Below are 10142 nucleotides of genomic sequence, written 5' to 3' on the forward strand. Positions count from 1 at the left end.
ACCGATCTTGAACTGGCCCTTCACTAGGTCCATAGGGTCAAGTCCGGTCCTTGAATGACTAAGTCCAAAGGCATTCCAAGTACCCAGAAATGCCCTACAAAATATAAATGCCCTGAGAGTGTGCAATAGGAATAAGAAAACCTGAATATTGCTACCAGGGAATATTGGAATTTCTTAATTGTCTCACCACAAGTATCAAGTCTTGCAAAGGCATACCCTGCAGGTCCTTCCCAACAAAGACCAGACAACCTTTGACTAAGATGGCATGTTTGAGAAGCCCCAAGGGTTAGCTCAACTGGTCGAATCGCTGTTGTTAAGTACCTCGACGATCGGGAGGTCACAGGGTCAATTCTCCTCAACGGGCTTTAAAAGATTCCCTTCGGGGTTGATCTGCCCAGATTTTCTGTGGGATGTAGCAGCCACCCCGTGAACCACCCGTAAAAAAAAAAGATGGCATGTTTGAGGGGTATCTATCCCACCGACCCTGGGGGCAGTTTAACAGACAACCTCACCAGTGAACAGATGCCAAAACTGCAAGTTTCATGAGAAGTTTTCATTGTCGTGATCAAGTATTAGATGAGCTTCTGCTCATAGAAACAAATATTTCACTCTTATACTAACAGGATACCTACCAGCAGACTGATCAGTGATAACCATGCAATTGAGGGTGGCAAAGGCAGAATCCTGAATGTTACTACCAGGGAGTAATTGTGCTCACTCATGGAGTTGCAAATTTCTAACACTGGACATGCAAGGAGAAGTTGGGAAAGCACAAGGGCCATAGAGATCGGGATTCAAAATTTTGACGAACACCACTTGTTCTAAGTCTATATCAGACTGGAAGTGCCATTTGCCAAATTGACAGCCAGGCTTTAACACAATACATCTGTCTGATCAGCTCCATGGGAAACATTTGCAAGGTTTGCAGTAATGTTTTTCGTCAATTACATCTAGAAACAATAAAATGTAGATAGTAGCTGCTCTCCATTTTTAAAGCAACGTTTAATAACTGCCTCTCAGTTCGAAAGGTAAAATAACCAGGATCTCCGAACCACATTATAACAGGACACAGAATATCATTTCAATAGTCCTAATTCAGAAGTGATTCTTGCTCTAGAGGTGAATCATGAAAGGCATATTTTTTTGAAGGAAAAGCAAACTATATTTTAAGAGCTAAATTTCACTTATTATATGAATCAATGGAGAACAAAAACATAGAAATCAATGAGACTTATATAATACCGCTTCAAAAATTCAAATTTAATATAGAACATTCGGTCAAAAATAGCATTTTACAAAGTAAATGGTTCTCAGAAAAAATCTTAAGAATAGGGTTCTCCAATAAACTCCTCAACGTCATTAAAAACATCATTCCTATAACAAATGTCAAAACCTTTGTGGCCATAACAACTCCCATTTCTAAAACTAGAAACCAGATCTGCCTCTTCATCGTTTCCCACCTGCACCCACAAGTTTGGGACCTTTGGGAATGTTACCCTTTGGTATGTTACCCTTTGTTTGTGCTTTCTGGCCCTTTGCAACAGTCTCAGCCTTTTTGGCTTTCTTCTCATCTTTAGTCTTCTTTATCCTTTCTTTGATTTCCCTGGTATTTAATAGTGAAAAACTATATCAGGAATTGGAGCTTACCAAGTAAGAAAACACAAGCATTCAGATGTTTATGAACACAATAAAATTCAGCTATTGTTCAATGTTCAGCAATGCAATTTCAAGTAGAAGGCATCGATATAATTGTCACAGGAAACAATGTTTTTATCATACTTTAGAGCAGCTTCACGAGCAGCAGCTCTAACTTCCGTCTTCTCGGTTCTCTTTTTCTGGATAACTTCCAAAGAAGCACCGACAATAGACCTAGAATAAGGCTTGTTTGTTGTGCGTCTCCTCTTCTTCACTTGCTCAGCATGAATGTCCTGGTGATGGGCATAACAAGGGGTGAGTGAATAATCCACTACACATAATTTGCAACATGCTGCCATAAAATTGACCAGTTCACCTTCTTGTGTTGTTTGCGGTACATTGCAGTCCAGGTAAGCTTGGATGGCTTCAGACGATTATGGAAATACCTCTTACATTTGGAATTGGCAAACAAGAATACCTGCAAATTTTCAGAAAAAGTTAAGCAATGCAACTATTACATGTTTCACCGGATTTGAGGATAAAGCATAGGAAGACAGTCTTTCATAGATAAAGAACCATATAGGTTTAACATAGATAATACACATCCCCAGCTTGTGGGACTTAATTCTGGCATTCTCTAGATAGTTTATCTACAGTATTGTATGCATAAAACAATGTGAATACTAACAGAGTTTGCTGACCATACCTAATCCACCATGTAGAGTTTGCAGAATATCCTCAATCTACTTAATGTAAGCATGTAATATTTTCTGGAGGTTGTATGCGGCAAGGGCATAAGGAAGGCGCGGCTGGCGACAACACCTGGCAGGAATCGGAGGGTTCGGGATGACCAGTGGACGGCTAGCATTTTGAACCGCGGCAGCAGATGGAGAAACAGCGATCCGGGCAATAGGAAACCGCCTAAGGTATGTCATCCGGGCGACATAGCTGTCGCACTCTCCGCTTAATCCAAGGAATTACCCTGTTTCTGGGAACCGGAACGGACTGTGCTGGCGGATTAAGCAGTTAAGCAGGTGAATTAACAATGGTAAACCCTTGGGAGGCAGTCGATCTTGACCCTGAACCGGAAGATATACTGTCGGTTTGGGGGAAGGACTTAACGGCAGAAAACATTGAACAGTTCTTTGGACCAGGTGGTTTTCGCGGGACTCTGAAGGAGAGCACAGGCCTGAACGAGCCATGGGACAATAGAATCTCGGGTGAATTTTGGAAGGAAGGTTGGAACTGGTAGCGCAGGGAAACCAGGAGGCTCATACCCATGTCAACATCCAGGACTCGAGAGCACAGAAGGAGGGCCTCTCTCAGGCCGAAGGTCTCAGCGTAGCTCAAGTAAGTAATTCAAGAGCCCTCTCTCATGCTCAGTCTCATTCTGGAGGTCTGGAAGATGTGGTTTTCGGCAAGAGCTCAAAAAATTGGTACTGGCATAGCTCGGTGGAAGGGCTTAAAACAGATCTAGGGCCGGATTTAGAAGGCAGGCCGCCGGCCATATCCAGAACATCTATAGCGAAGATTGGGGCAAACCCTAGAACATCTCCGGGGACAAAAAAAGAGGGAAGTATAGCGGAGAAGGGTTACAGGAAGGAGGATCCGGGAAGCAAAGCAGAAAGGCAGTTAGTAGGGGAGGGTGTTGAAGAAGGAGTGGTCGAAGGAGCAGGGCTCAGGAGTGTTGCGGGAGCTATTGAGGCTGAGACCCCCTCAGGAACTGAGTTTGCAGGCAAGAAGGACTTCTCGCAGCAAACAGAAGAGGCAGATGGGGGGGCTGATGGTAAAGGAAGGGAAGAGGCTCCTGGCGATAGGCAGGCTGGAGAAAAGCGGAAGAAACAGAAACTAATTAAAAAAGGAAAAGAAGCAAACCTTGTCTTGGGAGTGGATGTCCAAATTGAGGAAGCTATGGAAGTGGCGGAGAGCACATTTGGTCGGACGAGCTAGAGGGAAGAATTTTTCGGCCCAATTCATCCAAAAATGGGCAGAACAGCAATGGCAGGCGGCCTTAGGAAATTCTTTCAAAGCCTCGGTTCTAGTAAAAGGATGGTTCATGATTCAGTTCGATAAGAAGGATATGGCGGAATGGGTGTTGGCGAAAAATTGGGCCTTTGGGAATCGGCCGGTTCTCTTCAGGCGATGGACACCGCTGTTTGACGCGCAGCGAGAGAAGGTAGACTCATTTCCGGTTTGGGTACGCGCTCCTAGGTTACCGCCATTTTTATGGGTTGAGTCAGTTTTCAGGTCTATTGGAAACACGCTTGGCTCCTACCTGGAAGCTGATATGTCCTCCATTGAAACAAGGAACAAATCCATGGCCCAGATTCTGATAAATCTTAACCCTGGAAAAGGACTTCCGGATTATATAAAAATTCACTCTAAAGAGCTCGTCTTCGATCAGCCTTTGGACTACGAACACCTGCCTTTCAGGTGTCATAGGTGCCACGAGTATGGACACCTGGCAAGGGACTGTCCTTTGGGTTTCCGTCGCAAAAGAAAGCAGAAAAAAGATGAAGCAGAGGTCAGATCAGTAGGAGAAGAAATAATACCCAGACCCGAGGTGGCTCAAGTGGAGGATGCCATGGAGGTAGAAAGAATCGAGGAAAAGAGGGCTCCGGTAGAGGCACATCAGGCCATGCGCCAGGAAGATGGAGAAGGAGCTCCTACTGTTTCAAGCAAAGGAGATCCGAAAGCTACAAGAGAAGTTCAAGAAGGCTCCCCTGAAGGTTCGATGGGTACGCATCTGGACTTTTTTCCTTCTATGCATCCACCAAAGAAAGTAAATGAAACATGCTTAAATTCAAATCTGCATAGTCATGCATCTATAGAACAAGTGCGGGTTGAATCCATCATTGCATATATCCCCAAAATCAATCTGAACTGTGAAGGGTCTGTAAATGATATCGGTGAAACTAAAATTCCTGTTTCTAAGCCTGAATGTCATTATAACTTGCGCTCCCTTGACAAAAGACCGGCGTCCGGAGACCCAATCGGAGGCATAAGCATGGATGTTCCTCAGACCTCTAGGAAGAAGTCAAGGGGGCGAAAGTCTTTTTTGTCCAAGGCTCAAGTGAAAGCAAAATTTGATGTGGAGGATGGTAAACAACTATCAATTCCTGGGGTGCTTAGAGCGGCGAAACCCTGTGGGGAGGTGTCAAAATGATTTGCCTTTCGTGGAATTGTAGGGGTTTAGCCAGTAAACCCAAAAAACTGGCTTTGAAGGAGTTGGTAAAGCGCTATAACCCTGATATACTCATGCTGCAGGAGACTTTAGGCATGAGTTCAGAAGTGGTGTCCTCTTTATGTTCCATCTTCCCGGGGTGGCAGTTCCAAGCATTGGACTCAAATGGCCACTCAGGAGGCTTGGCTTTAGGTTTCAGGGAAGGAAGAATGAAACTCATTAATTCGTGGGGGATGAATCACGGTCTAGGAATGGAAGCCTTGAGCCCTGAATTTGAGAACCCCCTGTCTATCCTAAACATATATGGGCCTTGCCAGGAGAGGGTATCGTTTTGGAACAACCTCCTGGCTAAATCTATGATGAGAAATCAAAATCTGGTGATAGGAGGAGACCTGAACTTCTCCATTGGGAGTGCAGAAACGTGGGGTCCCTCTGCCAGAGAAGACCACTTATCGGATTTCTTTCTAAATGCCCTTGCTGCGCATAATCTGATTGATGCAAATCTATTAAAATTAAAACCTACTTGGAGAAATCGTAGAACTGGGGAAGCTCGAATCGCAAAAAGACTGGACAGGTTTCTGTTAAGCGAAAATCTAGTTTCCAGAATACCGATGTTCCGACAGTGGATAGGAGAGGGGGGGAACTCGGATCATTTCCCAATTCTGCTTGAGCTTTCCAAACCCCCCCTCAAACCGGCTGCACCCTTTAAATTTAATGCAGCATGGATGCAGGAGGAGTCTTTCAGACAGCTCTTTAATGAAACATGGCAACACCCAGGCAGGGATGCCTTGGAAGATAAGAGCTTCCTCTTCACGGAAAATCTGAAAAGGATGAAGAAGGCCACTCTGGTTTGGGCTAAGGAGAGGAAGCAGAAGCAAAACGAAGTCTTAAACAGCATCAATCTGGAGCTTGGGGAGTTGGAAAACCCTGACTCAAATGGTTATGACTCTCAGGAATCAAAGAACAGGATACTGTTGCTGGCAAAACAGAGAGGCCAAATTCTTTTGGACAAAGAAGAAGAGTGGAGGTTGAAAAGCATGGCGATCTGGCTGATGGCTGGAGACGAAAACACAAAATCTGGAAGCTAAAAGACGAAGAAGGCAGAGAGGCAAATACTTTTCAAGCTCTCTCTAGCATGGGGAGGAACCACTTTCAGAGTCTTTTTTCTGAACAGAGAGAGGCAACATTAGCAGAGGTCATCAAAACAACCCAATTCTTCCCTCGATATGTGGAGGAGGAAGAAGCAGAGGGCTTACAGGGGGAAGTCTCACTTGAAGAAGTGGAGAACGTTATAAAATCTATGGCCAAAGATAAAAGCCCTGGGCCTGATGGGTGGCCCATAGAATTTTTTCAACAGTTCTTCGATTAGATTGGCTCAGAACTAACGGAGGTGGTCGAGGAGTCCAGAAGGAAAGGTATGATATATGCGCCTCTTATAACTCAACTTTTATAGCCCTTATTCCCAAGAAAGAAGAACCTAAGTCATTTGAAGACTTCAGACCCATCTCACTCTGCAACAGCGTTTATAAAATTATAGCTAAGACGATAGTTGTTCGCTTAAAACCAATTTTGTCCAGATGCATCTCAAGCGAACAGTTTGGTTTTCTGGATGGGCGCCAAATTCATGAAGCTATAGGAGTGGCTCAGGAGACAATTCATAGCGTGAAACTGATGAAAAAGAAAGGGGCAGTGGCGAAAATCGACCTGTCAAAAGCATACGACAGAATCAGTTGGATCTACCTCCGAATGCTGCTAACCCATCTGGGATTCAAAATTGATTTTATCAATTGGATTATGGGATGTATCACCAGTGTCAGCTTTGCGGTGCTTATTAATGGGGCAACCTCTCCGTTCTTCAAAGGGCAAAGAGGGTTAAGACAAGGTTGCCCCTTGTCTCCATTGCTCTTCCTATTGGTTGCAGAAGGGTTGAGCCAGCTACTTCTAAAAGCCAAAAGGGAAGGAACAATAAAAGGTCTGGAGGTGGCTGTCAATCTATTCATTTCGCATCTTCTGTTTGTAGACGATATACTACTCTTCAGTAATGGAAGCCTGTCAGAAATGAAAGAGATAAAGAAGATATTGGAGTTGTTCATGAAAGCAACAGGGATGCAAGTTAATTATAGGAAATCGCAGCTCATGCTGGAAGGTTTTAATAGACAGGAGATAAGTCAAATTACTTTTGTCCTCCCTTTAGAGGTCCTTAAGTTTGGGGACCCTTTCAAATACATGGGGTTCTGGCTGAAACCGGACAACTATAGGAAGCAGGACTGGAATTGGTTGGTAGCGAAGATTGAAGCCAGGATTTCTCATTGGAGCTTTAAGTGGCTCTCCAGAGCAGGAAGGTTAACTTTAATTAAATCAGTCCTCCAAGCAATTCTGGTTTACTGGGTTGCGCTGACCTAGGTGCCCAAGGGCATTCTGGAGAAGATAAGAAGAATCTGCAGCAGATTTCTATGGGCGGGATCTAAGGAAGAGTCAGTGCTTCCCTGGATTGCCTGGGAAAAAGTGGCAAGACCAAAAGAATGGGGAGGGTGGGGAATAAAAGATATCACTGCTTTTGGATCCTCTCTGGCAGCAAAATCAGGGTGGAGAATCATCAAAATGGAAAACCTCTGGACAAAAGTGGTGAAGCGGAAGTACATTGACCCCACTCCTCTGGAGGACTGGATCAGGAATCCAGAGAAGAAAGGAGGAAGTGTGTCGATAATCTGGAAGGCGACTATCGACGCTTTCAAAGTTATTGAACAAGGTTTGTCATGGCAGGTTGGGAATGGGGAAAACATTCAAATCAGAAGGGACCCCTGGGTGGGCTGTAACGAGAACTATGCTATCCCCCCTGGCCTGATTAGACACCTTGAATCCAAAGGAATCTTGTACCTCAACCAGGTGGAGAAGATAGGTCATTCAACCATATGGGGACAGGCTTGGAAGTCAGGGGAGGAATTGGAGCTTCATCCCCATTGGTGGAACGATTGGAAGAATTACATTCAAGAACTGTCTAGATCAAATGTAAGGTTTAAGGACAAACCAGATCAGCTGGTATGGGCTCATGCTGAGTCTGGAAGCTATTCCCCTAAATTTGGATATAAATTCCTCATGGGAAAAAAAGGATGGGGAGATCCAGTATGGTGGGCAAAATCGATATGGAAGTTGAAATGCCCTGCCAAAGCAAAACTGTTATTCTGGTGTATTTTGAAAGGGAAAGTCCCTACATGGGACATTCTGCAATCCAGATTCAAACAAGGACCGGGAAGATGCCCAATGTGCAAAAATGACTCAGAATCTATAGCGCACTTGTTTATTGGTTGTCCTGTAGCCAAGAAAGTATGGTTGGAGGTGGAAAAGCTTATCCTTATGCCAATAAGCTGGGAAGGGGACAGTACCATTGAAGCATGGCACAAATGGTGGCACCAAAACTCCGTACGAAAATTAAGAAATTTTCCTCCTATTGTATGCTGGGGCATTTGGATTGCAAGGAACAGATGCATTTTTCAGAACAAGGAAACCACTGTTGAATCAATGGCCGTGCAGGTTTCATCAATTTATTTAAATATCCCGGATTCAGAGGAAGAAAGGATGCCCAGGCAGGTTGAAGAAGAACAGATTAAGGATGGAGTGCCATGGGCATACTTTGACGGAGCCTCACAAAACAACAAAGCGGGAGCAGGTCTAATCATTCACATAAATGGAAGCCACTCCCTAAAAGCTTCCATAGGATTGGGGAGTGGCTCCAATAATTTTGCAGAATTATCCGCTCTTAAGCTTCTGCTATGTTGGCTGATACACAGAAACATCTTCACAGTTCAGATTTTTGGGGACTCATTAAATGTTATTAAATGGATAAATGGTCAAAGCAGCTGTCAAAATTATATCTTGGTTCCTTTATTAGAAGAAATACAACATTTAAAATTATCTTTTAATGTTTTTTCCATTCATCATATCTACAGGGAACGAAATGACTATGCAGACAAGCTTTCTAAAGAAGGTCTTCAACAAGTTCTGGGCAGCTGGAGAATAAAGGAGGAAAACAATGGAGAAGTCCATGTTTCGGATCAGCCTCCCTGTAATCAGATTGCATAATCATGGCATACAGCTGAACTGGTTATACTGTTTTTATAGTTTTTTTTAACATAGCTGAAAAGTTTTTGTTATCTGGAAATCTGTATAAAGTCTGTTTTGTTTTCTTGTTCAATCTTTTTCGTCATGGGCTGTTTTCCTTGATAAAGGAAGCCCGGGAAAAGATGCCAGGCACTGTTTTTGTTATCAAACATAAGGAACTGTTGGTCTCTTTTTGCCATTGCTGGGAGCTGTTTTTCCTCTTTTGAGGAGGCTCTGCTCAAGCTCTGAATAGCTCTCTAGCAGAATTATACGATGTATTACAGCTAAATGGAAGCTGCAGCATGTATATGTAACTTTTTTTTAATAAAAAGAAGTTCGTTTTTTTCTCCCAAAAAAAAAAGCATGTAATATTTTCTTGAATGATTTACTCACAATAGGATGGCATGCGAAGTTTCAGAAATATCTACCAACCTGGGAATCCGATCGGATGAACCTGATACCCCTGCCAGGGTAGATCTTTGCACCGCTGAACCGGCAAATTTCTGTCCTGCAAATATTGGAGAGAGACAGAAGAAAGAAATAGTATGAGATGAAAGTTGAAAGTTTCGAAGAAAATCACATAAATCAGAAAATCTCCATAACAGGACAGTTTAGAGCATTGTGTAGACAATGCATGCAAGTTACTTTAACACCATGGCGTCCGAACAGCTCCTACAACTTCGCCCCTCTGCCCCGGAATGCAAAAGCCTTCACGACAAAGAACTAAAACCTTAAGAAGGGAGATGATAAAGTAAGTCTAGGGTTTCCACAAGGCCCCAGAAGACCTGACCGTCCGTTGGGGCTACAAGATCCGACGGTGGTAGTGTGTAGCGTTCCCACTTAGGCCAGGGTCACATTAGGACGCTGGAAGGAGGGGATTTCTAAATGTTCGTGGCCATAAGGAGCTTTAGTGATCCGAAGTGGATCCTTATATGGTTGTAAAACTAATGAGATATATAAAGTAACAAAAAACAAATTACAACATGGAGAAATAAAATTAGGGGAAAATCAGAAATTAAAAGGTCGAATTTAATCTTTCTATTAGTTGTTTTTATGTTGCAGTGTTATTAGTCTCTCTTTTTACTAGGGATCAATTGCCTTGTGTAAAAATCTTTTTACTCTCGATTAGTTCGATTAGTTTGTTTGGTTTTTGTAACCTTAACCAAAGTTTTTGGTAAATGTTGAATATTTGTATTTTTTTTAAATTAAATTTTTGTAAATTTTA

At 43.2% G+C, this 10142-nt stretch overlaps 1 protein-coding gene across 1 annotated transcript; it reads right to left on the minus strand.

The window, feature by feature from the left end:
• Positions 1–1217: 1217 nt before the first annotated feature.
• LOC149225192 (large ribosomal subunit protein eL24-like) lies at positions 1218–9707 on the minus strand. Its single transcript, XM_089376986.1, has 5 exons — positions 9563–9707; positions 9350–9425; positions 2012–2113; positions 1780–1928; positions 1218–1603 (listed from the first exon to the last, which is right to left on the minus strand). Exons 1-5 carry the CDS (start codon positions 9571–9573, stop codon positions 1447–1449), a joined length of 495 nt encoding a protein of 164 aa, XP_089233112.1. The 5' UTR covers positions 9574–9707; the 3' UTR covers positions 1218–1446.
• Positions 9708–10142: the final 435 nt, after the last annotated feature.

The sequence above is a fragment of the Pinus tabuliformis genome, chromosome J (genome assembly GCF_031772625.1).
Source record: "Pinus tabuliformis cultivar Carrire ecotype Pingquan chromosome J, CPIR1, whole genome shotgun sequence".
Taxonomy (NCBI): Eukaryota; Viridiplantae; Streptophyta; class Pinopsida; order Pinales; family Pinaceae; genus Pinus; species Pinus tabuliformis.

Coding starts and splice junctions, on each gene's coding strand:
- LOC149225192 (XM_089376986.1), bottom strand. Junction 1,929..2,011: donor ACCGCAAACAACACAAGAAG/GTGAACTGGTCA, acceptor GCCCATCACCAG/GACATTCATGCTGAGCAAGT. Junction 1,604..1,779: donor GCTCGTGAAGCTGCTCTAAA/GTATGATAAAAA, acceptor ATTAAATACCAG/GGAAATCAAAGAAAGGATAA.